This window comes from Brassica rapa, chromosome A09 (genome assembly GCF_000309985.2).
Source record: "Brassica rapa cultivar Chiifu-401-42 chromosome A09, CAAS_Brap_v3.01, whole genome shotgun sequence".
Classification (NCBI taxonomy): domain Eukaryota; kingdom Viridiplantae; phylum Streptophyta; class Magnoliopsida; order Brassicales; family Brassicaceae; genus Brassica; species Brassica rapa.
In genome coordinates this window covers 2,737,378-2,763,597 of record NC_024803.2, presented here as the reverse complement: position 1 = coordinate 2,763,597, position 26,220 = coordinate 2,737,378, and the positions used below count along the sequence as shown (strand labels likewise).

The 26,220-nt window shown below is 33.9% G+C and overlaps 3 protein-coding genes and 1 non-coding gene across 7 annotated transcripts; 1 reads left to right on the top strand and 3 right to left on the bottom strand.

Annotated features, from left to right (window-relative positions):
* Positions 1-4,204: 4,204 nt before the first annotated feature.
* On the bottom strand, positions 4,205-11,905 carry LOC103837287 (probable serine/threonine-protein kinase SIS8). 3 transcript variants are annotated; one of them, XM_009113633.3, is made up of 13 exons: positions 9,352-9,740; positions 7,872-8,310; positions 6,804-7,407; positions 6,684-6,724; positions 6,539-6,607; positions 6,286-6,386; positions 6,099-6,177; positions 5,865-5,963; positions 5,452-5,520; positions 5,304-5,353; positions 5,133-5,214; positions 4,902-4,996; positions 4,205-4,714 (listed from the first exon to the last, which is right to left on the bottom strand). In XM_009113633.3, the coding sequence occupies exons 1-13, from the start codon at positions 9,738-9,740 to the stop codon at positions 4,585-4,587; spliced, it is 2,247 nt and encodes a 748-aa protein (XP_009111881.2). In that variant the 3' UTR covers positions 4,205-4,584. The 3 variants fall into 3 exon arrangements, 1 of the variants encoding a protein (XP_009111881.2); XR_004451949.1 differs by having other exon boundaries at positions 4,583-4,714; positions 4,902-5,007; XR_004451948.1 differs by having other exon boundaries at positions 4,583-4,714; positions 4,902-5,007; positions 5,304-5,520; positions 9,352-11,905.
* Positions 11,906-12,152: 247 nt separating this feature from the next.
* On the bottom strand, positions 12,153-15,794 carry LOC103837286 (ATP-citrate synthase beta chain protein 2). Of its 2 annotated transcripts, none has more exons than XM_009113631.3 (16): positions 15,576-15,794; positions 15,196-15,306; positions 15,008-15,110; positions 14,864-14,929; positions 14,658-14,781; positions 14,446-14,580; positions 14,311-14,371; positions 14,152-14,228; positions 13,918-14,073; positions 13,713-13,841; positions 13,501-13,633; positions 13,290-13,417; positions 13,101-13,206; positions 12,942-13,018; positions 12,798-12,868; positions 12,153-12,704 (listed from the first exon to the last, which is right to left on the bottom strand). In XM_009113631.3, exons 2-16 carry the CDS (start codon positions 15,293-15,295, stop codon positions 12,344-12,346), a joined length of 1,827 nt encoding a protein of 608 aa, XP_009111879.1. In that variant the 5' UTR covers positions 15,296-15,306; positions 15,576-15,794; the 3' UTR covers positions 12,153-12,343. The 2 variants fall into 2 exon arrangements, with proteins under 2 accessions (XP_009111879.1, XP_009111880.1); XM_009113632.3 differs by lacking the exon at positions 15,576-15,794 and adding an exon at positions 15,457-15,475 and having other exon boundaries at positions 12,344-12,704.
* Positions 15,795-17,474: 1,680 nt separating this feature from the next.
* On the top strand, positions 17,475-17,546 carry TRNAK-UUU. Its single transcript has one exon. It is a non-coding gene; the product is annotated as a tRNA-Lys (tRNA).
* A 29-nt stretch (positions 17,547-17,575) lies between these two features.
* Positions 17,576-23,952, bottom strand: LOC103837285 (basic leucine zipper 1). Its single transcript, XM_009113628.3, has one exon. The coding sequence runs from the start codon at positions 18,336-18,338 to the stop codon at positions 17,916-17,918; it is 423 nt and encodes a 140-aa protein (XP_009111876.1). The 5' UTR covers positions 18,339-23,952; the 3' UTR covers positions 17,576-17,915.
* Positions 23,953-26,220: the final 2,268 nt, after the last annotated feature.

Below are 26,220 nucleotides of genomic sequence, written 5' to 3'. Positions count from 1 at the left end.
ATTTTGACAAGTTTTTTAAAAATATTCAGATTTGGGCTAGAGTGCCATAGATATTAATATATTATTTTATTTTTTTGTTATTAATATATTATTAGTATATTAAATTTCTAAAAAACAGGGAAACAAATAAATAATGAGAATCTTTTTAAAAGAGCGGTTACAAATAAATAACATTAATGTTCAGAGAAATTTAGTGGCATATTTGGATTCTGTAAGAGAAAGTACGTCGTGCATGACATCACAGAAATTAGAAGCAAAGTTGATTTCCAAATGTCTCTCCTGATTGGAAGAGAAAGTTTAAACTTTTTGTCTTACGATGATGGTACCTCGAAAAGGTGAAAATGTGCGAGCAATTGCAGCCGCTGTTTAATGGACCCACACGAAGAAAGCATCTCCTTCTTTTCCATCACTAGAATCTTTTTATTATGCTGAGTGGAGCACCAAAACTTGCATCATACTTCTCTCTCGAGTTTAATTGACCAAAAAAATAATTACATAATATTGTTGGTCCATTCCTTCTCTACCACACGTACGATCATTTATTTTTTAAACCATAGGGATCATTAGATATTACCACACTTCTTTTTCTTTCTCCTCACAACTACATAATCATGTGATTCTGAAGATATTATAAAGATATATTCGCATTTAACTTGTTGTAGAAACGTGTCACAAAAAGAATCAGAAGTTTTGCGGAGCACAAAGTTGCTGCAGCCACGAAAACTGCTTTCCCAATATCTTCTCTTGTAAACTAAATTAGCTCTCTTACTTTCTCCATAAGTTCTTGGAAGGTCTGTGCCGCACAAATGATCTTAACTGATCTTACTCACAGAGTCACATTAGTCGCTGCGACGTCTTCTTCAAAAACATATATTAATAGACTTTTGGGAAAGAAGATAAGAACATTTATCAAAGTTCAATTCTATAAGTTGAAAGAAGCTTCTAAAGTGCGATTCGCAAGGAATCCTTATTAAACCTTTTTATAAGTTCAAAAGTATTGTAATCCATCAAAAAATAAAAAATAAAAAACCTAGATGTATTCATTATAACAATCATTTTGTTTAAATATAACTTTACATTCAATTAAAGTGTTTTACCATAGTATTTGTTGAAAGAAAATTATGAAGGAACTAAAATTATAATAAACCTTTTTGAACCTTAACAAAATTCTATTTATAAGTCGTTTCAGTCTTCTTTACGGTCCCATTTTACATTTCAATCTCTAGTCATGATTGACCTATCACGGCTGAATCTTAAACTGCAGAATGGAAAATCAAAGTTAAGGCAATGACAATAAACGTACACTAATCATTGTGACAATATATCCTTTCATCACTAAAAGGCTGAAATTGCAGAAACTTTTAATTAGAAAAATAGAGTATAAATCCTATTCAATAAAACCTTCAATAGTATTTGTTTTGGGATCGATCCATGGAAACAAAAGGATTGAAAGGGTATATATTTTACTATTTTACATATCAAATTCTCGTTCTACTTAAAGCAGTTATGTGCCATTATCAACTACTCCAAAGTTTACTTTACCTCATAAATTTTTCAACTCATTTGATTTTCTTTTTCTTCAATAAATAAAAAAAATCTTGTATGCCTCACTATCACAATTCTAGTATTTTCTATGTACTCTTATTGTATGGGAATTTACAATTTGAAATGTAAATGAGAAACCCCTAGTCCTAGAGACCACAGATATTGAGCTTTTCATGCAAATGAGGATTAGAGAATTAGAGAATTATAAGTTCATAATAACAGACCAATCAATTCGGTAATAGTTTATGCTAAATATCGTTCCCGCTCTCGTCTTTGTTGTGAGGTATGTCTCATGCTTGATACGCAAAATACCAAAGTCAGCAGACTGTTAAAGATGTCACGTACTCAGGGTTAGTTAACTATGAGACCCTTTTTCGAAGACAACATTAATTAAAGCTTTATTCTTTTCTTTACATCATTTGTTATTTTTAGGGTTTTTTTTTTCATTTTGGTTTAAGCTCTAACAAGTAGAATATATCAATCAAATTATGTTTTTCTCATACAACTTCCCATGACTCAATGGAATTACTAGACCTAATAACATTATCATTATACGTAGGCTAATATTCTCAATGTGTCACAAATAAAATGAAAAAAAAAGGATTTCTATTGGAGACATGCATGCCCGCTTCATTCACTGAAATCATGTAATCTCTATAATTAAATCAGATGAAAGTGGACACCATTTTGGAGGCTTATGTGGACAACATTTTGTAAGCAACATTTTCAGCTCTGCTTGCCTTTTTAGTGTTTTCGTTGGTATAAAACAAGAGAGGAATAAAATGCATACGATTGCTTTTTAATTATTATTATTGTGTCCTAGAAACATGCTCTCTTTTGCCCGTAATCAGATTCAATTATCGTATCCGACAAGTAAAGACCACAAGAACACAGAGACATAAAGAGGGTTAGAGTATAATTTTTTTGGAGAACAACGGTTTAAAATATAAATCCAAAATACCAAAGTCAGCAGACTGTAAAAAATCCATATAGTATTTATAAATCCAAATAAAATATACAAATTTAGAGGTTTTCCCTCGGATTTGGGTCTTTGTATTTTTAACTAAAAAATCAAACAAATCCATTTAAATCTATTATTAAATCAAATATATTAGTAAATCCGTACGATTGAATAACACTTGATTTGATATAGAATTTATGAATCATTAAACCAATAACACATGATTTTTATAGAAGAATGGCTCAAGACTTTCAACAAAGATGTTTGTTTTCAATTTTTTCTTAAGATTAAGTTTTTACCATTTGTATCTTGTTACGATGAACTGCCTTTTGATGATCTACCTAATGATGATAAGTATATACTTTAAACATTCAAGTCGTATAGTTAAGATTGAATGATCTTAACCAAGATCATAACTATCAAAACATTGAAGCTTAGAATTCCTGGTTGAGTAATATTCTTCCATGATATGAGAAATTGATAAACAAAAACAACCAAGTCCAATGAGACTTAGATTTGGTTTCAAAGTATTTCAAAGACGAAGATATAAAAATCATTTATATCATGTATTTTCTTGTTGCTGACTTATGTTTAATCTTTATTTCAGATTATTTCATCGACACCAATAACAAAGGTATCATCCAATAAAATGTAACAAAATTTACTTCCAAATCTTCCAAAACGTAGAATGCAACAAGCTATTCACATTGTTGAAATCACAACAATAACAAAGGTATCATTCTCGTTTTCAAGGATAAAGAACTGGGTCTGCCTCAGGCACAATTATATATATCCTCTCTAGCTCAGCTCGCTAAGCACATGACATGACATATTCGAAACGAATGACCGCTCGTAATGAGAGAGAGAGAGAGATTATCGATCGAGCTTAGCAGCTTACCAAAGCTTCTTCTTGTGAATATTACGTCTCACAATCCTTTGTATTCTTTCATACAGATTCAGATTTCAACTACAGCATACTGTACAATAGATATGTGAATATTACAAGATTAGACATTTAGGAACATTCACATTTAACTTCCTCTGAATAAAATAATATGGCTGATAGACGACTAAACGAGCGCAAAGGTGTTTCAACTAGAGGACTGTGTACTTTGTGATACATTTTTGAGGTCGTGTTGAGGTTTTATTATGCGTTTTGAGCAAGAAACAAACACAACATACTTGACTCTAAACACACCTGCACAAATCATCCAATAAAATGTGAACTATCAATGATCTAGAACAATATCACGTGTTTAACTAATACTCACAATGTCCCATGCCACTGCATATATTGTTTTAATAGATTGAATCAGAATTTTGGTCCCCGAGTTCAAAGGAAGTGTAGTATTAGCCGAAGAGATAAGACCGAACCGTGGAAGGAACTCTGTCACGACTCACGATACAGAGACGCTGAAGAGATGTCACAGCTCCCATAAACAGTAGAACATTTGGATAGTCTTTTAATCAACGACGATACCTTCAGAATAAAGCAAGTACAGCAGCATAGTTACTTTCATATAATAACAGAAAGGGCCGGATGAGGAGTTGAAGATTATAAAAACATTGATTTAGGCCCAGCCCTTGTATATATATACATAGCTAGGGACTTATTCAAATATAAAAAAGGTAGCTAGCGCTTCAACGTAAAAAAAAAAGTGTTTATTTAATTTATGTTATATGTGATTTTGAGAAATCTTTTGTCATGATTCTGTACTTGGATTTCCAGAACACTCGTTTTCATTAACACAACAATAACAAAGGCATCATCAAATAAAATGTAACAAAATTTACTTCCAAATCTTTTGATTCATCCTCGTTCTTTTCATCTGTACAAGCAATTCTTTCAAGGAAAAAGAACTGGGTCTGCCTCATGCATAACTATATATATCCTCTCTAGCTCAGCTCGCAAGCACATGACACATTTGAAACGAATTTACCTCTAGAGAGATTATCAATCGAGCTTAGCAGCTTACCAAAGCTTCTTCTTGCTGCTTTCTCTTCATTCACCTTCCTTCTGTAGCTAAGCTTCTCTTCTTCAACGAGAATCAGATCCTGCTCTGGGGGGTTTCAGGGTTTTATTTTTCCTTGAGGGAAGAGTTGTCTATCGATGCAGCACGGGTTGCCTGAAACTGCATAGTGTATTTCCTTTGAAGCTCTCTTAGTTTCTCCATAACTTGTTGGAACGTCGGTCTGCACTGTGGTTCACTGCACAAAATATCTTACTCGCGTTAGCTACTGCTTCAAAGACGTATCTAAAATACAATACAACTGTGAAAGAACATTAGAACCACTATCAGCTAACTGTTTTAGTTAAACTCTTCAACAGCTATCAAAGCAGAAAACAGAACTTATAAAAGTTATTGAATGTGTTATGTTATTATTTATTACGAACCTATGCCAGCAGCTTTCCATTAGAGAAATCCACTGAGGATCAACATCCTTTGGGACTTCGAGTCTCTGGTTCATAAACCCCACAGCTCCAATCACCTGCAAGTATTCTAAATAAACATCTCTTTATATATGGCCTTGTATAGCTTTAAGATATGGCCAAACTATAGATTTGCTACTCTCATTTGGGAAACGATTCTTTTGAAATTTTTTTTCCTAATTGCGGAAGTTATACCTGCATAGCATTTAGATTTTCCCACGGAATCTTCTCAGTCACAAGCTCCCATAGTACTACTCCGAAGCTGTAAACGTCAGACCTGAGTTTAAAGAGAAGAAGCATTGTTAGAGAAGAAAGGTGGAAACCAATAAGCAAAGGAACTTAACCAAGCACAAAATGAGAGTCTACTTTTCATCAGCAGCTTCATTTCGAAGAACCTCCGGTGCCATCCATTGAGGCTGCAAAACAGGTAAAAAAAGAAGCAATTGAATTCATAATGAGAAGAATTGACCAAGAAAAAGAGAAAACAATTTGGTAAGAGTCTTATGTTGAATACCGTTCCTCTTCCTGTCTTCGTAGTGAGGTATGTCTCATGTTTAATACGCGAGAGACCAAAGTCAGCAACCTATTTGAGATGACACCGTAAGTTAACTATGCAAACAGAGTCATACTAAGTTCAATAATAGTTTCTACTTTTGCAATTAAAATCATAGTCTCTCTTCACATTTTGCTTTATGTTTTCTCATACAGCTTTGCAGCTCTGACATAATGACATTGACTAGACCTAATACCATTATTTTTCTACCTAAACTAATATTCTCAAACCGTGTCACAAATAAAATGAAATAAAATTATTCCACTGGAGACGCCCCTGAATCATATGAAAGTTGACCCATGATGATGGATACTTATTACTTGTGAGGACTCAGGATTAAGGGAATTATATGGATTGAAGAATGGAAACAATACCTTCACTGTCCAGTTTCGATCAACCAGTAGATTTGATGACTTCAGGTCACGGTGAATGATGGGTGGACTGCAATGGTGAAGATAGTTCATGCCACGAGCCTGTGAGAATAAGTATGTAAATAAAGTATGCAACATGTTGGATGAGATGTACGATGACAGAACCAAAGAGTTGAAAAAGAACGATATGCATACGATGTGGACATACAACTATCAATGATCTAGAAAATTACTCACAATGTCAGATGCCATATGGATACGTCGTCTCCAGTCCAGTTTTGATGTGTTCCTCTGCAGCAAACGGAAGAGACTTCCACTGCAAAATGTTGTTTAGAACGATTTAGAGTGAGTCAACGTTTTGGTCTCGGAGTTCAAAAAAGCATAAAAAGAAGTGTGGTATTTAGCCAAAGAGATGAGACCGAACCGTGGAAGGAACTCTGTCACGATACAGAGACGCTGTGGAGATGTCACAGCTCCCATAAACAGTAGCACATTTGGATGTCTAAGTCTTTTCATCAACGATACCTTCACAATAATACAAGTACAGCACTTCAAAATCATAATCACGCAAGTACAACATGTGTACTTCAAACTAGTTAGAATATCACTAAAAACTATTTCAAATATCAATTGTCTTTTACCAAACACCCTTAGAAAAATGATAGAAAACATAATACCTCTTGTCTAAAAGATGTTATGATCTCTTCAGAATATTCTTGTTTGGAGAACACCTTTACAGCAACATCCTGCAGTGACATTAGCAACTCTCAGTAACAATCAACAATGCAGATTCTACATCATCAACACAAGGAAAGAACGTACAGATCCAAACCATAGACCGTGGTAGACAGTTCCACATGAACCTGTACACATAAAGAGAAATTATTACAGAATGTTATTACCACATAAACTGTATAATGTCTTGAAGGATAGATTCATCACCTTGCCCAATCTGTTCTCCAATTGTCAAATCCTCCCATAAGATTTCATAATCCAAGCAGTCACTATCCATATCAACCTTGTTCATAACACTGCTGCTAGTACTTCCACAGCTGCTAGCACTGCTCGTGCTGTTCACATTAACAGGGGAAGACCAAGACCCGCCCGCAGCCTCATTACTAGCAGCCTTATTACTCTGATGACCTTGTTCCTTCTGCACCCAAGGCCACACGGGGTGACCCCGCCTCCCTTCCAAACCCTCTTGCTCGTTCCCTTTCCATGGCCATGACAACCCTTTCTTCGCCATCCACTCTTCAGCTTTCGAGGCAAGCGTCTTAGGAATCTCGTTTTCATCGCTTGAATCTCTGAAGGGCTTTGAAGAAGAAGACTTGTCATCGCTACGTAGGAACACACCGAAAGGAGATTGGATAAAATCTCCCCTCGCTGTGCTAGTGCTAGCGCCTGCATCCTCCTTACGTTCAAACAAAGCAGCTTCGAAGAAGCCTTGATCTGAATGATGACTGTCCCCACTTCCACCTTCGAGGTGTGCAGTGCTGTTATCACCTGCTTGGATCTTTGACCTGACCTTGTTCCCCACCTTGGACGCCTGTAATTTTTAACAACGATTGCAACGGTTAAAATCAAGGTTCTAAAAATAGGTAGAGGCGTCTGGTCGGCAACTGGGTCCTATTCGAAACGATTTTCTTAAAATCCAATTTATACCGATTTAAACCATTAAAGTTGGGTTAAACTCTTCTAAATTCATTAAAATCGGTTTAAAATTGTCTAAATATGTTAAATTAAGCAATAATATTATTATAAATCTACAAATTTATCTAATTTCTTCTGTTTTGTATATCTAATTTTCATAATTCTTCATAATAATTTTATAATTGAACTTAAAAACTACAATAATATCATATAAATATATAAAATAAATCAATAATTTGCTACCCGAATAATCCGCCTAGTCACTAGTCCTCTATAAAGCATCTAGGAACCGCCTAGCGATTTTTAGAACATTAGTTAAAATAAATAAAAAATATGAGAGTATTTAATTAAAAAACTAACCAAATCTGATATTTTGGATTTAATAGCGACTTGTATAGGCTGCTGAGAGTCAAGCCCAAGTTTCGACACAACAGCCTCTTTGGAGTCAAGACCGAGCTTAGATGCAACCCGGCTAAAGCTCGTTTCCCCTTCTTGCCCTCTTGTCTTAGCTTGAGAGACTCTCGGGTCTTGAAAAAGAGCAGCGTCGTTTGTGATGCATATGATCCCAATAAGAGAGCCATCATCATCGTAGAACGGAGACATTGTAGTCACTACCGAAAACCTGTCTCCTGCTTTGTTCTTGACGGGAAACTCACCGGTCCAGCTCTCTCCGCAGCCGCAACGGCGGGTGATGTTCTGTGCAACCGCGGCGTCTTGGTTATCTACGAGAATATCGATAGGGTCCTTCCCAAGTGCTTCTGCTGCTGAGAAGCCGTAAAGCTTTTCCGCCATTGCGTTCCTGGAACAACCATGCAGTAGAATTTTGAATCTAAACATCAGTTCGGACACATGAGATAGATAGATACTAGATGGTTTCTATTACAGAAGCAACGAGTTCTGAATCTAAATATCAGTTAGGACACATGAGGTACACAGACGCTAAATCGTTTCTATTACAGAAGCAACGAGTTATGAATCTGAATATCAACTGGGACACATGAGATAGACTTACACTGGATTGTTTCTGTTACAAAAGCAACGAGTTATGAATCTGAATATCAGTTGGGAGTCTTGGGACACATAAGATAGACAGATACAAGACTGTTTCTATTACAAATTAAAGAGTTCATAAACTATATGAATCAAATCCACAATCATCTCGGACACATCAGATCGTCTCAGACACTAGATTGTTTCTAATTACAAAAGAATCGAGTTCAGCAACAAACCACCATAGTCACTTCAAGAGTTCCCAAACTATAGGAATCAAATCCACAATCATTTCGGAAACTTGAGACAGACAGATACAAGACTGTTTCTATTACAAAAGCATCGAGTTCAGCAAAAAAAAAAACTACCATAATCTAACTAACTTAAAGAGTTCCAAAACTTTATGAATCACATCCACAATCATCTAAGACACATAAGACAGACAGATACAAGATTGTATGTATTACAGAAGCTTCGAATTCATTAAAAAAAAAAAAAAAAAAAAAAAAAAAAACTTGCATAATCTAACTACTCAAAGATCTCCAAAACTATAGGAATCAAATATGAGATAGAAAGACACTAGATTGTTTCTATCACAGAAGCATCTAGTTCAGCAAAAATCTAAGTTCTAACTACTTAAACTACATGAATCAAATCCACAATCATTTCGGACACATCAGATCGTCTCCGACACTAGATTGTTTCTATTACAGAAGCATCTAGTTGAACAAAAAAACTACCATAATCTAACTAACTTAAATATCCCCTAAACTATATGAACCAAATCAACAACCATTTCAGACACATGAGATAAAGACAGAACATTTATATTGTTTTCAAGTACACTCACCAAAAGATGATTTGTCCGTTAAGATCAAAGACATGAACAGCTTGCGCCATAGACTGCAAAATATTCAAATACTGTTTCTCCGTAAACTTCCCTCCTCCACCAGATCTTCCCTCCTCCTCCTCGCCGCCACCACCACGGCTCTCCTTGCGCAGCGGGGAAGCGTGGCGAAACGACGCCGTCCCGCTCTTCCTCCACCTCGGGGCACCTGCTCCTTCCCCGCCACTGTTTCTCCTCCGTTGCGGAGACATTGAATGCGAGCGCTGCTGCTGCTGCTGCTTAACCTCGGCGGCCGAGACCTTGAGCCTCGACATCTCGCGCTTGAGATGCTCCTGGCTCTCCTCCAGCTCCCGTATCTTCTTGAGAAGCTCCTCCGCGGGTGGAGTCTCCATTTTGGGGACGGAGATCGAATCTGAAGTCAAAGAGAGAGAGAGAGAGTTGAATCGGAGGAGATGATGATGAATCACGGCGAGATGGTTTGTTTGTTATTTGTTTTATTTTTTTATATGTTTGATCGCTTATTATGCTTTCTCAGACATTACTCTTCTATTAAAAAATAAAAATATTATTTGGATTTATGGAGGCTGCTTTTCTATTAGTGGGGTGATAAATGATCAGTTTCGAATTGATTTAAGTTTGGCTGCTTTTTTATTTATCTCTGAAAAGACCAAATGAAGAAAAATACCAGATTAGATGGAAATGGGTTTATTTGTTATACCGAAGAAAAAATGCCTAATTTTGATAATAAATAATTCATTATTCGTATAAAATAAAATGAATTAGAATATTTAAATTTTTGAAATTAATAAGACAAATTGTAAAAATATGATTTAAACATTTAATTTTTTCTTGGGTATCCATTTATCTATTTTTGTATTTTTTTGTTACCAATGAAGAAATAGTAATTTAATAATTTGAATATTCACTATCATTTTTTGTTTCAGTTTACAATATCTACTAGTATTTGTTAAAACAAGGTATATATAGTTAAAAAAAAACTTAAGTTATTGTATTTTTATGGGGAGTAATTTCTTTTAAACATACACTGTTTATTTATTTTTTTCCAAAAAATTACTTATAATTTGTATATATCAAGAGTTTCCATTGCAAAATTTCCTAGTGTGTTTTTTATACTATTTTTTTTTTTTGTAAAAGATGTATTATATCTATTGAATTGAAAGAGCCATCACTACATGTAAGTCCTCTTTATCAATACAGACCCCACGCAATTTATTTTACATGCAACCCATTCCATTAATTTCTCAAGAAAAAGGTTATCTTTTTGGTAAGCTCAATTTAAAGTCTCCTATTGGTTGGACTTGGTTCATTATGGGTTCTATTACCGTACCATCATCATACCATCATCATCGATGTTAAGTTACTTTTTCTTTTCCTTGTTCATGTCATTTCATAACCACTTCCGTTTAATAAACTTGTAGATCATGCTAACTTTATATAGTAAAAAAGTAGACTCTCGTAAAAAGATAGCATGGTTAAATTTACCGTGAATATACTTACTAATTAATGCAAACAATATACTAATAGGTAGATATGTAGGACATATTCTAAGTCTTTTTATTTTATAAACTTGATTAAATATCGATTGGTCTTGATGTTGTTCAATCTCGATTGGTGACCCAGCAACATTATCGAGGTTAGCTTTCATATGCACGTTAACGTCGTTGTCACTACAACGAACATGCTTGATTCACACAAAGAATACACCTAAATTAATCAAAATCTCGTGATCGCGGTGCATCTGAGCTCCTGTTGGCTCCAAATGTCAACTCTTTCTCTCACTCTCTCCTTTTTAAAATAATAATTATAATACACAATATTAATTTGATCCAAACTGGTTACAAACCGAAATGGTTAAAAATTACATGGTTTAAACTGAATCAAACAGAACCGATAACATTTTTACAAGCTACTTATGTAAAAATGGAAACTTAAAAGGCATATGGCACCAAACAAATCGTCGTTACGTGTCTTAAAATAGAAACTTGGACGGAGTTCTTAACCTAATAAAAGATAACATTTGATATTTTGTTTTCTTCATATAATGTTTAATTTAGACAGGCAAAATAAAAACCTAAACATTTCAAAAATCAGAACATTAAATATCAAAAGTTGTTTCATGGTTCATGGTTGTAAAACATCCACATGTTTGTTAGATAAAAATAATCACGTCGACGCATCTATATCCATAAATAGAGGAGAGGTTATAGATTCTTTGAGTTGGTATAGGACTGCAAGTTGATAGTTGGTAGATAACCAACCATTCGAACGAACAAAAAAACGAATAAGATATAGAAGTCATGAGTCATAATATCAAGTTTTGATACACTTCCAAGATTATTACACAAACTTTATCTTGCTTACACACGAGGAGTAATATCTAGTAAACAATAACCATAGCTTTTATATTTTGCTACCAAATAAACATGTTTTAGCTAAGCTATCCGTGTAAAAGAAGTAACATCCAACTCCATTGATTTTATTGTTTAGTGTTCTTAATGTTAGCTGTTTTGGACCGACCTCACATCGCATCTCACTATAGTATGATCAGCTGCAAAATAATAAACAACTCATTTGGTGCATCTTCAACTTTTCATTGAGTGAATAGGGCACATGGGTTAGTAATACGTTTTCCATTAAATATTAATGAAATATAAACATTAATTTCTTATATTTAATTAATGGAAGGATAACTTGTCATGTAAGTCCAACAAGGCTAGCTAGCTAGCTAACCAAATTTCATATGGAAGATTGTCATAACATCCCTAGCCAGACACTACATAGAATTATAGAAAGTAAGAAGAACAATTGATAAAAGTTCAGATAAATGGAAAACAAAATAAACGTAAACATAACATCACAACAAAAGAAACAGAAGAGCATAGATATGCATTCTTGGTAACATCTCTCTCAGAAGAATATAAAAAGCTAATTAATTGGAATTAACAACAAAGAAAACAAAGCTGAGATGAGAGTTTCACTTGGTGTACAACACATCTTCCCATGGGTGACGGTACAATGGCTGCTTCAACCTCTTCTGATCAAAGGTGTGTCCAATCAAACCGATGGAGCGAGCAAGAACAAAGAGACCGTTGAGGTAACCGATCTGAACAATCTCATCTATCTCTTGCTTAGTAAACATCCCACTTCCAGCTAGAAGGTCCAAGAAGAGAGATCCAATGGCTCCATCAACGTTCATCACGAGGTTGTTCGCTTTAGAGAGCGTGTAGCTTTCAACAGTCACTGCGTACTCCATGTACTTCACTGATGGGAAGTTAGACCTAGCAAATTTCTGGAGCAGCTCCACTCTCTTGTCTCTGTTGTCTCTGCTCTTGATCCTGCCAAGAAGAAGAAAACAGGTTTCAGACAAGAGAACCTGTAAGGACTTTTTGTTTTTTTTTTGTTTTTTATTACAAGAAGTGTTATTTTACCTGTGTCCAATCCCAGGGACTCTGATTCCCTTCTTCTTCATCCCCTCAACGAACTCATAAGGTGTGAGATTCTGAAACAGGCAACTAGTTAGAGATCAGATTCATGCGAGTTGCAGTTGGTGAAAAAATGAAATAGTCTTTTACCCTGTCACAAGCGTCCTTGAAGTATCTAGCAGCGTCATCAATGGCACCACCAAATCTAGGGCCAATGGTTAATAAACCTGTTGAAAAGCTTTAACAGTCTTAGAGATTGTTCCACAGTTAAAGAAAATATGGAGGTGGGAGAGATGTTGAGTGACTAACCAGAGACAAGACTTGAGACAAGGTCTTTGCCTGCTCTTGCTGTCACAATGGTGTTGTGAGCGCCCGAGACGCAAGGACCATGATCAGCACACAGCATTATGCATATCTAAATTTTTGTGACAGAGAAACAAAGTTAATCTCACTACGCAATAGTATTAGGGAGATTGACTGAGATGAGAACACTGATACCTCAATGAACTTTGTACAGTAGCGAGGAAGACTACGTTTGAACCATAGAAGAGAAATGACATCTCCAACTCCTAAGCCTTGTTCGATGATTGAAGACATTGGAACACCAGCATAGCATGGTTCCTCCCCTACAAATTAATGAGGAGACAAATGAATCTAGTGTTCTGTGTTCAACTCAGTAGACTATATGGTTTTATTTCCATGACAATACCTCTGTCATCAGAGATGGTGGAGATGATGTGAGTAGGAGCTCGAACTTTCCCACTCTTGATTGCAGAGCTGAGATCCTCAGGGATCTGTGGAGGAGTGACTTCCTTTATAGGAGAGACCTTTCCTTCTTCAACCTTTTATAAGGAAATGAAATGCACACATAAGATTTCAACAAATGCGAGCTAGCTAAGAACAATAAAGGGGTAAACTGACCAGTTTATCAAAAGTCTCTTTGATTGCAGATTCGAGAGCTTCGAATGAAGTTGGAACAATGGCTCCAGCATCCATGAGAGCTTGGTTCTTGGCTTGTGCAGACTCCATCTCTCCACCACTTTTGGCTCCCTATTACAATCATCATGTTAAAAAAAACTACTTTGATTTTGACAACATACAAAGAGGCATTAAAACTGCAACTTACTGCGTGACCAAACTGTACTTCAGACTTGAAGAGCCGTGCACAAGTCCCACTGACCCAAGCAACAACAGGTTTGTTGACTTTACCCTGTTTCAAAGCCTCAACGAGAGAGTACTCATCTCTTCCTCCAAGCTCTCCAAGTACAACCATCATTTTTATCTGCAACATACATAGCTCTTCTATTAAGAAGGAGCTTTACAAGTTAAACAGTTTTAAGATTGGTATATAATAATATACCTGTGGGATGTTGTTAAACCTTAAGATGTGGTCAGACAAAGTGGATCCAGGGAACACGTCTCCACCAATAGCAATACCTATTAACAACAACATCCCATAAAACAAAATCTTTAGTTTCATATCTCATTAGCAGATTATTTAACATTTGCCAAAACTCACCTTCATAGATCCCATCAGTCACACGAGCAACAGTGTTGTACATTTCATTAGACATTCCACCCTGCATGAAAAAAGAAAGACTGATGATTCAAAAAACTCTCAAACCATCACAGTGAGCTTTAGATCAGAACATACAGATTTGGAGACAAAACCAACAGATCCAGGTCTGTAAAGCTTGCACTGGATAATGTTATCAATTGTCCCAGCAGTGTCACCAATCTTAAAGGCACCAGCTTGAATACCTCCAACAGTAGCCGGTCCAATAACAACCTGCAAACAAAACCCACATCACTCTCACAAGACCAGTTTACAAAATGAAAGCTACTCATTAAACCACAAACACACACCTTGTTGTTAGCACGAGCATAAGCAATCAGCTGCTTAGTGTCTGACTCCGGAACACCTTCAGCTATAATCGCCACAACTTTAATAGTTGGCTGCTTCAAAGCAGCCATGGATGAAGCAGCAGCACTACAAAGGAGGAAACCAATTAAAACAAAACCATCACAAAAGAGACAAACGCTAAAGTTTATGAAGACAAAACAACACAAACCTCCTGAAAGACGCAAAGTTGATGAATACATCCGCTGTTGGATGCGCAGCACAAGCTGCCTCAATACTGTATAAAACAAAAACAAAAAAACAAGTTAGAAACTTTTCGCAAGCTTCTCTCAGATTCTATACAATGTACACTTACGCGGCGTGAACGGGGATAGCTATCTCTTCTTGTCCGAAGAAGAGCTTCTGAAACCCTTCGGAGCCAGGGTTGATGATCCCAGCAACAGAAGGCGTTTCACGTCCTGTTTAAAAAAAAAAAGCAAATGATCTCATTGATCCAAAACCAAAACCAATGTAGGAGGACAGTGTCTGATCTGATGATGTTACCACAGAGGAAGTCGAAGTCGAGCATTCGTTGGACAGGAAGCTGCTTGTAGTTGTAGAACAAAGCTTGTGTTGTCCGAGAAAAAAGCTGTCCCGTTGCCATTTTCGAAAGAGCTGAAACAGAGTACCCAAAACAGAGTACCGAAACAGAGCAATGGTCAGATCCAGAGTTTGGTTACATGAATCAATGCAGATCTCACACTAGTTTGCTACATTAACGAATCTAGAATTGAAAAGACATTGAAAGTTTCGAACTTTACGCACTTTCCTCGTAAATATCGAAACTTTGGAATCAGATCAGAATCGAGACAGATCTAAAAAAAGGTCAAGACTTGTTCGATCCAGAGGAGGAAGAGAAGGTTTAGGTAGTTAGGAGAACGAACCTGGTCACGACCCGAGTCGAGTGAGTGGGGGAAAGAAGCTAATAAATGGTGGTAAGGGAGAGGAATGGTTAGAAGACCATTAATATAGAAGGATGGTCTCTCTCTCTCTCTATGTGATCATGTGGTGGTCTTATTGGTTGGGTAGTTGGATCACAACTTCTTACCCAAACATTGATTTTTATCTCTTTTTAGTTATTAGTAGCGGTAAATATATAATTTATTTGTTAATTAATTACAGAACATATATGGTTTTGTCCTTTTTAAGACTTGGATCACGTGATGGTCGTTATAATGTCGCCGTTCTTGTTAAGCATGGCTTACCCACCTTGCTGGTGGTATAGGGCTGTTTCGGATCTTGTCTTTAAGACTCAGCAACGTTTGATTCAACTTCAAGAATACTTAGTATTTTGATTTGGAATACATTTGAGTGTACATTATCCAATAAAGGCTGTAAATGGTAACCATGAATGGAATTAATGGAATCAAAATAGATTGAACGAAATTAGTTTTAAAATAGAATAATTTCATTCAAAATCAAAATTGTAGAAGAAAGTTTAGGAATGTTTTTCTTTGTATGTTTAATGGAATGTGTCAAATTGATGAAATGAATATTCTATTCCATTCATGTCAAATATGGTGAAAAAGTTTTTAGAATTAGTGGAATAAGTTATTATATATCATTTCATTCCAAAAATCAACAATCCATTTGCATCCAAGATTATGTTATCTCTAATATCAATTTTATAGTTATATTTTAACAAAGTCAATCAACTTTATAATTTCATTCCTCAGTTGATATATAGCCATTTTACTCTGACTTGTTGTTAACCATTACCAATTATGTATGTTCTTGCCAAGTCTCACGTGAACATCTGACTGTCAATATGAAGGGTGTTGACTCTCAAATAGACTTTATAAACAGGATATTTTATTGAGAAGTTATGAATTATGATACGAAGGTTTTTTTAATTAATCAGAAGAGTCAGATCTAATTTTTAATAACATGGCATTTTTCGAAACAGAAGAGCATTTCCAACTATAAATTTTCATGGAGAGTTTTCACCATTAACCAAAAATAAATAAAATAAAAGTTAAGACAAAGAAGGCAAAAAGTTAAGAGAATTTTTGAAAGTCTTTTTAGAACTCCATCAATCACTTATCAATTCTGATTCAATTTTTATTTTTAAAGTAAACTTTAATTTTTTTACACTATATTAGAATATTAGTTTTTTTTTTGTTTAGGCATCCCAAAAAGTATCTCATGGATGAGGATGCCTAATATAACTAAATCTTTGTGCTAAACTAATAGTTCTTCCAACGTATTATGCGATGAAGTTTCTCTAAGTAAGTACACAGAACAAGTTTGTTTTTGTTTGAGTTTGATTGAGTGGTTGAAAGGAGTAAAGTGCGCGACAACGTGAGAAGGGTTCTTGTAATTTTCTGGGACCAGTTAGGCATGCTCAGGGGCGGATCTCGGATATATAATAACATGGGCCACAATGTATTAAATAGCAAAATTACAGCAGTTATAGTTGATTTTCAACCAAAGGTGCTGGGGCAATGAAGAGTACTAAACCATCTAAATTTCTAGGTTGTTCCAATAAAACTAATGAAAATTAAAATTTCTGCATGTGGTACTTTACTTGCCCCACCTAGTTGTAACCTAGGTGACTAGGTCCTGGTCATGCTTGGACGTAGTTATACCATTCCTATCGAGTTTTATCAACAAAAGTTTTGAGAAACAAGAGAACGTAAAGCTGGGATATTTCTCAAGTTATATTGAAACTACATTCCCTATGTTGGCATTCAGACATGATCCCGATCAATACGTATCCTAGTTCATTATGCATGCAACTTTACTTTGAAACATTTAAATTTAAAGAAATGCTTAAAACAACTGCCGACTTAGCTCAGTGGTAGAGCGCGTGACTTTTAATCCCGTGGCCGTGGGTTCGATCCCCACAGTCGGCGTTTTCCAATTTTTTTTGTCTAGAATAAAGTAAAAACAATCCACGAAGTCTCTATAGTTAAGTTTGTAAGAGGAGAAAACAGTTCAATATGAAAGATACAAATCATAAAATGGTCACAAAAACACAAACTAAACACACAACGCTCATGTCTTGAAAGACGCAACTGGTTGTAGAGAATCACAACCATACTGCTGCCATGATGGTCTACGCCTACAATCTCCATCCGCGTTTTCCAATTTTTTTTGTCTAGAATAAAGTAAAAACAATCCACGAAGTCTCTATAGTTAAGTTTGTAAGAGGAGAAAACAGTTCAATATGAAAGATACAAATCATAAAATGGTCACAAAAACACAAACTAAACACACAACGCTCATGTCTTGAAAGACGCAACTGGTTGTAGAGAATCACAACCATACTGCTGCCATGATGGTCTACGCCTACAATCTCCATCCGCGTTTGCCTCCTGTTCATCGCCGCCTCTCTGCGTCAGCGTTAAGGAAGTCGTAGCCATCATATTCTCTAAATCTCTAACGTAGCTTGAAAGCCACGTCTTCTCCGATCTCAAACCCGCGTTTTCCGATTCGAGCGAGTCAAGCCTCCGTTTCGCCACTTTGCATCTCTCGCTGTACTCTTTGATTCGTCTCTCAAGAGTCGAGATCTCGTGGATCGTGTCTTCCATCATCTTCTGCTTCTTGAGACGTGATCTCCTAGCAGATTCGCGGTTTGACAACTTGCGTTTCCTCTTCTTCTCGTCTATGTCGGAACCTGAACTTGTCTTCTCAGCGTTTGCCATGTTTTGTCCTAACACTTTGCGAGAGAGAGAAAAAAAACAAGAAATAGCTAGAGAAAAATGTTTCAAGAAAATACGTAAAACCAGTGAAGAATCACGACAGATACGGAATGATAAACGAGGAAACGAGAGAATTGGTTGAGATTTATCATTTCATGACTTTGTCCATTGACATTTATCGTTGGTCAATTAGTATTAACTCTAGAATTATCAGACAAAGATCTCAAGAACTTAAACAAGAAGATGTAGGACGACTTTAGAGAGAAATTAGAAGCGAAATAGAACAAGGAAGAAGATAAGGATAAGATCGAGGAGATGTTTGTTGTTCGTCTTAGGTTGCCCGTATTTATAGATTAATACTATATATTAAAAAATATATAATCTCGAAAGGTGTCTCCGTTAATTTCAAAAGATTATCCTATAAAAAGGTTAGAAAATGAAATGGATATAGGAGATTCTGGTCAATAACATAACCATTTTTAGCTTTTGCATTTAGACTATTTTTGTCACGAGTCGTATGGTAACTCTATATATATCCAAGAAAGCTGGATTCTGTAACATTCCATATGAAATAAGCTAAATCATTGGCCAAGCTACAAGCTACCACATAAATACTTAAAGCATGATTAATAGAAAGTTCTTAAAATGAAGTTTAAGAACCGGCTCTTAGTTTTTTTAGTTAAAAATTAAGAGACGGTTTTTTATATTCTAGTTCAACATCTCTTTTACTCACTTTATTTTTGTCATTCTCGTTTACTCACTATTGATAATAGATTGTATGAACTAAAATCTTGAGATTCTTGTATTTATATGTATCATTTTATCAACATTAAAGAACGGCAAAGCACGGCAAAGCCATCTTAATTGTTAAGATTATTAAATTTTAACAATTTAGATTATCAAAAAAAAAAACATTAAAGAACGGCAAAGCCATCTTAATTGTTAATGGAAACAAAATTACCACATTCAGAAAGAACATACGTCAGCTATATCGTTAAAATAATTGTTAATGGAACAAAAATTACCACATTCAGAAAAAAAACACGTAAGCTATATCGTTAAAGTAGCATTCGTATTTGAGAGTTAGCACGTGGATCAGTGACGACTATTCTTAATGCTTAAAATGGTTGACAATTTTATTAATAAAGTAAATTATCAAATCTTAAAAGCATATACTGTAATGTTCCATTTGATTTTTCTTTTGTGCGTGTCTTATCTCATATGATTTTCAAATGGAAAACAAATTAAGAATGTAAAGTAATGTGGTCTCAAGTATATTCGTAACCCAGCCTACTTTTTCGGATGAAAATAATAAATAAATATATTAATATATAGTTCAAAATGCATCATCCTTATCTGCTCACCGATGAGCTCTATATATAAAATAAAATATCTTTAGATGCGAACGTACTCAACTAACATTTTGAATATATACATGCACTTAGTTGGTTTACTTGTTTATGATTTTTAGGTCTTCAAATTTTTGGTTTGCATCATCTTTAAAATAGAAGATATGCACCCATTTTTCTGCTTTAGCTGACTATGCTTATTTTTACTCTATTGTATGCAATTTTTTTTTTAATTCGCAAGTTGCAACCATGTAACAACCACATATGGATAAAATGCATACATTTTTTTTATTAATAAAGGTTTTGGATAGTATTATTTTTTCTTTGGCATTTTTGTTTCCTGTCAATGTTTTTCATTCTTTTTTTTATAGACTTAACCGAAACTTGTATCTTAGCAAAAAAAAAAACTTGTAATATATTCTACATATAATAGAATATATTATGATTGAAGGCATTAATGCAAATCAAAGGAAAAAGAAGAGAATAAAAAATATAAAAAATATAGAGAGTGAGTGGACTAAAACTCACGAAATAGTAAAATTTATTATAGTAAAAACGTGCATCATTTACGTCACTTCTGTGGATCATACCACTTATTTAGAAAGCCTGATTACTTATATCTTCCATTACCCATATCTTTCTCGGTTACGATCACTTAGTGTGTGATTGGTAAAAAGTAGCGAAACTTGGAGTAAATAAAGTGGATAGATGAGAGTAAAAGTAATCTAATAAATAGAGTAAACTGGTGAAATAAAAATTAATAAAAAAAAAGAAAATGAACAGTAAAAAGCGGGAGATCATATACCTTTTCTTCTTGCTGTGCTGTGACAAGTGGGAAGTTTTTCACCTTTTCCAACCATATTCAGCTGAAATATATTTCCACTGCATTCAACTTGATTGGTAACAATAAAGTTGAATAGAGAGTAAAACAAATTTACTCCAAAATATTTACTCCAAAAGGGTCATTCAGTCATACCCTTAGTGTGTGATTGGTAAAAAGTAGCGAAACTTGGAGTAAATAAAGTGGATAGAATGAGAGTAAAAGTAATCTAATAAATAGAGTAAACTGGTGAAATAAAAATTAATAAAAAAAAGAAAATGAACAGTAAAAAGCGGGAGATCATATACCTTTTCTTTTTGCTGTGACAAGTGGGAAATTTTTCACCTTTTCCAACCATATTCAGCTGAAATATATTTCCACTGCATTCAACTTGATTGGTAACAATAAAGTTGAATAGAGAGTAAAACAATTTTACTCCAAAATATTTACTCTAAAAGGGTCATTCAGTCATACCCTTAACATATCTTTTAGTTGTTTTTTTAATATATATTTTGATGGTCTTTTTATTTTTCTGGTTACTTACTTTTCATGGTTGATTCACAATGTCAGAAGCAGCAGATAGCATAAACTATTATTCTGCTTCTCCTCGTTCATACGTGTACTAAAAGTTATTTACGAGTATGCCACTCGTCATATATTTGTAAGAATTATCGTCTTCGTCAGAGTTTTGTATACGTACCATGTCCAATTGTCCACTACTCATTGTTTGTCCGACATCATCCAAATTTGCTTAAATAATTTGGCATCCGCTATTCCGTTGATGACACATGACAAATATAGTAGGTTGCTTGACGCTTACGTATCTTTCTTTAATTAGTATATTTTCATATTTCTGACAAAATTAAGATATTTTTTCCCAATACTATCCTGCGTTATTTGTAACAATTTAAATCTGTACTAATAAATCTCGAAATCAAAGAAAATAAGATCAAATTTAAAACTTTTGAATGTTGCAAATCTGCCAAATATTCATCGACTCCTGGATACATTTCCAAATGACCAGCGTCCAGCGATATTAATTCTTGTCAATATGTTACAAATCTATTTTGATATTAAGCATTAGTAAAACTTAGCAATAGTATGTTTGTGTCAATAGAAAAACTTCCTCCAATTTATTTGAAATTTCATGCTGTTTTTTTTTTTGTCAAACAAATTTCATGCTGTTAATTCTCTATTTTAAGAAAGAAAAAAAATAGTGTTACCAAAATGAAAAGAAACATTGTTCATGCTGTTAATTCTCTATTTTAAGAAAGAAAAAAAATAGTGTTACCAAAATGAAAAGAAACATTGTTCAGTCTTGCGTAATCTCTCAACCTCGAGCCACTCTACATTATAAAATAGGAAATTATGGGTGCAAACTACATCATTGCGTCCATAAAAGGATATAATAGAATTTGATGTCATTGTGCATATCGCTCAATTTAGTTAGGCAACTATATTTATACATAATATTCTTGAACTGATCCACTTGACCAAGCAAGCCTATATCGCATTAAATATTACTACTATATGATTTCTACAAAAACATTATATGATTTCTTCAAAAAAGATATTGTAACAAAAAAATTGCAGAGAAAGTTAAAGTTGGTGACTTGAATTAGTGCTGAAATTTTTACCCGGAACCGCGTGAATTCCTCGGATCTGACTTGAAATAAACTAGTTCAGATTGGTCTTGGATATATCCAATTTATCCAACATATCCAATCGGATATCCGTTTAAACTTAAACTCATGTTTAGAAAATACAAAATTGTACTCAAAATTCTTGAGAGTAGAATCCATGTTCGACAAGTAAAGTAACACATAGATTACCAGTACCACTATACTATTTTAACTATGTTGTAATTTTTTCATATTATAAATATATATATGATATGATATGATATCAGATTAGTTTTGTATAACAATAAATAAATAAATAAATAAAATAAAATAATATTTCAGATTTAAAATCCGCATATGAACCGAAACATTACTGGATCATATATACAATAGATATAATTTCTCTATATCTAATTTATCCAGAACTAAACATATCCTACCCGACATCGATCCAAATACCTAAAATCCATCCCTAACTTGAATTTAAAAGATTATCATATGTTTTTTTTTTGACTAAAGGCTTTCTGATTCATATGTTTCATGTTTACTAATACTTAATCGCCCAATGGTAACTCATAAGAAATGAATTTCGTAAGTGATTGCATAAGTGTCGAGATAAATTCAAGATCTTTAGCAATAGCGTGAGAAACAAACTAGTTATTAGCAACTTTTCTAGGTCGAGTCTCAGTTAGACCACATAAATTATACAAATTAAGATATAGAACTCAACAAGATGAACACAAGGTGATTAGGTGAAGCAGCCGAGTTCCATATATTTTCTAGGTCGAGTCTCAGTTAGACCACATATATAAGTCTTTGAGGAAGGAGGAAGGAGGAAGGAGACTGGAGTAAAGAGAGCTTAGAGTCTGTAGTAGTCGAACTCCATATGTAAAGATAAAACATGCATCATGTATGGATATTTGCAAAACAAGCCTCTGACTTCACTCAGAGTTTGTCTATATCTGTACTTAACAGAATTGATAGACTTGTAAAGGTGGATACTTTTGGAATTTTCTTGTGGGTTTACAACCTTCTCCAAGAGCTATCGAGCTCTGAACACTAAAGGAGATTCTTAAAATTCATCATTGTGTTACAACACAAAGCAAACAATGGCTGAGATAAAGAAAAAAAGAAACAGTGTGAGTTTCCTGAAACCAATTCAACGATGTTTATTGTTGCTGTGCCTCTTGCTGTTCTTTCTACTGCTTCTGTCTTCATCAGAATCCTCAGATGAAGAAGGCTTCTCCCTATACCCATTAAACTATGGGCCTTCTATAATTGATGGGATAGTATGGACTTTTAAGGGAGCCCGGTTCCTAAAAGCCCAGTAATGTTTTCAACAGTCGATTCTATTTAATAAGGAAGCAAGCTTAGAAACTAATTTTCATTTTCTTAATAATTTACATGTGATGTCATTCTTACCTTTTTCTAAATTTGTATTCATATTCTAGACTTTTTGTCGGGACTCTAGACTTGTTATCAGCCGTGGCTTTATCTATTGTCTTCCAAACTTTTTCTTCTAAAATCTATACTAAAGCAGGATCCTATTGTCATAATTACCTTAGCCTGCCCATTTCCTTCACTAAAATTGCATGTTTTATTAAGGACAATTAAGTAATATTAATAACAAATCTATATTGGGTCATTATTTTTGGATCCAGCCCACATCAAATCTCTCTTGGACCTGTTGGGCTTATTAAAAAATCAGATTCAATTCTCACTTTTTTTTTCCTTTGGGCCATTGAGTTCAAGTTCAAATAATTTTTTTTCAACTATTCTTAATTATTATTTTTTTCTTTTCTTAATATAATTTAAGCATTCATAGAAATAATTGAATTTTTTTATTGAAAAATATAAATCTTTGTTAAAAGTATATAATTTTTTAATTAAAATATTAACCCCATGATTTTTTTTTTAATTTATCAGAGTTATACCAACTTAATTCATTAAAAAAACAAAGTTTAATTTTTTAAACATAAATAGTCATTTAAAATGAAATACGATAAATAAAGATAAAATTTTTAAGTCTTTTATAAAATAAAACACAAATATATGAAAATGTGATATTTACTAAATATTTGTCAATTGAAAAAAAAACAAAAATAAATCCGCGCTTTGAAAGCGCGGATCAAAATCTAGTAAGTATTAAATTATAATTTATAGCCTACTAATATCGAAATTATAGTGGGAAAAGATACTGCCTTCTAGAGATCAAAGTCCACACTGATCGATAAAGTCTTTATATAAATAATATAACTCATCCTGTGATCTTGATAGTTCAATTTTTCTACAAGTTCTTATTAGAAAATTCAAATTATACATATATATGATTAGTTGAGATGAGTTGTGAGGATAGAGTAGAGTGAAAGACAATCCGGAAAAAGGGAATGTGTAAGTTTTTTTTTTGATAAAAGGGGAATGTGTAGATATTAGTTAGACATAGCTGTCTAATATAGTTGGAATGTTGGAAACAATAAGACGCATTCTTGCATCAAAATCACGTACGTTGGCAAGCTAATCAACACATTAATTGTATATAATAACTAATATTAGTACACATCTAAAAATGTATGCATTCATTCATTTTCTTTTGAATAAATTTAAAATTCATTCAAAAAATATATGCATATACGAGTATATGAATAAGGATACATTGAAACATATATTGTTAGTTGGCGATGCCTCCAAGCAAACCACAAACCTTTTTATCCTTAAACTATAGCTTTTCCTTTCTCCGTTATTTAGTGATATATATCATCTTCGTATAAATTTCTTTCAACACTTTTTTTTTGTTGGTACGTATTCACATGTAGTAATCGTATTTTGAGAAAAATTATATGCTCAAGCATATTTTATGATTCTATGTACAACCATAGATTTATTGGTTGGTCAGATAGATTCAAAGTTTTTTTGACTTGTTCGCATAATTTTCCAAAGCTTTTTATTGTTATAAAATTGTAGTCAGTCTAAGATATTCAAAATATAAACGAAGCATTTGTTCAAAGTGTTACCAATTATCGTTTGTTTCCATGTTTTTTTTTTTTTGTCGTGGAGTAGGACCAATTGTTTAGGTTCTGCAAATTGTCACAAACTCTTTGTAAAACCTTTTGTTCATTTTTTGAAATGATATTTACATAGGTAGCAAAAAAAAAACTAAGCATTTGTCACACTAGATGAAACAGATACGAATACGTCGACAGTACTATTTTCTGAAAGAAAATGATATATTTGGTAGATTAACACGAACTGACGTGGATTGTGAGTGCTGACAGCCTGACATGCATGGAAAATAAATGTCTTAATCAATTTGATCCCCAAAAGATCAATTGCAGAGAACGAAGTTAACGGAAATAGACACATCGAATCACATATATAAACTCTCCAAGAACATTTAACAACACCCAATAACCAACTTCTATATAACAGTTATATAAATATATATTAGAACCATATTGCTACCAAGATGTTGGACGTCTAGTGTTAGTGCAAGAAGCTAAGAAGGTTCCACTATTAATTTTAAGAGAACTATATTTTTCGTTAGTTTTTAAATGTACGTACGCTCATATATCATTTGCTAGAAAAACAATTAAATACTTATTTGGAACCCTAGTGTTATTTTATTGGTTCAAATGTACGTTTACTTAAACTGCATGCTGTTCAATGTTCACAGGATCGAACTGATTTGTTTTGTGCAAGAATTATTACAAGCCAACTTTAGATAGAACACCAGAATGTATAAATCTAATTACCGTCTTGTTCCAAAGTTCTTATACGTCTTAGATCTGTCTATCCAAAATTTTACCTTCCTACTTTGTACGAGTTCGTATAAACTGAAAATATGTTTAAATACTTGTAATAGATTTTGTGATAAAGAAGACATGTATACTTTTTTTTGAACATTATGCAAAAAAATTTGGGCTGGTTACATATAGAAAATAGAAAGTTGTAGTTGGCTGTATTCGTAAGACATGTATACTTACACGAGACTTCCATGTAAAATAATCAATGCGTTATACCCCAACGCTCATATATCATTTGCTAGAAAAACAATTAAATACTTATTTGGAACCCTAGTGTTATTTCACAGTTAATTT

Excerpts from the sequence above, each read along its gene's own strand:
- LOC103837286 (XM_009113631.3), bottom strand. The coding sequence starts at position 15,295 with ATGGCAACGGGACAGCTTTTTTCTCGGACAACACAAGCTTTGTTCTAC. Across the intron at positions 15,111-15,195 it reads CGACTTCGACTTCCTCTGTG|GACGTGAAACGCCTTCTGTT; the intron begins GTAACATCATCA and ends TTTTTTAAACAG. Across the intron at positions 14,074-14,151 it reads GGTTTAACAACATCCCACAG|ATAAAAATGATGGTTGTACT; the intron begins GTATATTATTAT and ends TGTATGTTGCAG.
- LOC103837287 (XM_009113633.3), bottom strand. The coding sequence starts at position 9,740 with ATGGAGACTCCACCCGCGGAGGAGCTTCTCAAGAAGATACGGGAGCTG. Across the intron at positions 5,215-5,303 it reads AATGAAGCTGCTGATGAAAA|GTCTGACGTTTACAGCTTCG; the intron begins GTAGACTCTCAT and ends CTTTAAACTCAG. Across the intron at positions 4,997-5,132 it reads AAAATCTAAATGCTATGCAG|GTGATTGGAGCTGTGGGGTT; the intron begins GTATAACTTCCG and ends GAATACTTGCAG.
- LOC103837285 (XM_009113628.3), bottom strand. The coding sequence starts at position 18,338 with ATGGCAAACGCTGAGAAGACAAGTTCAGGTTCCGACATAGACGAGAAG.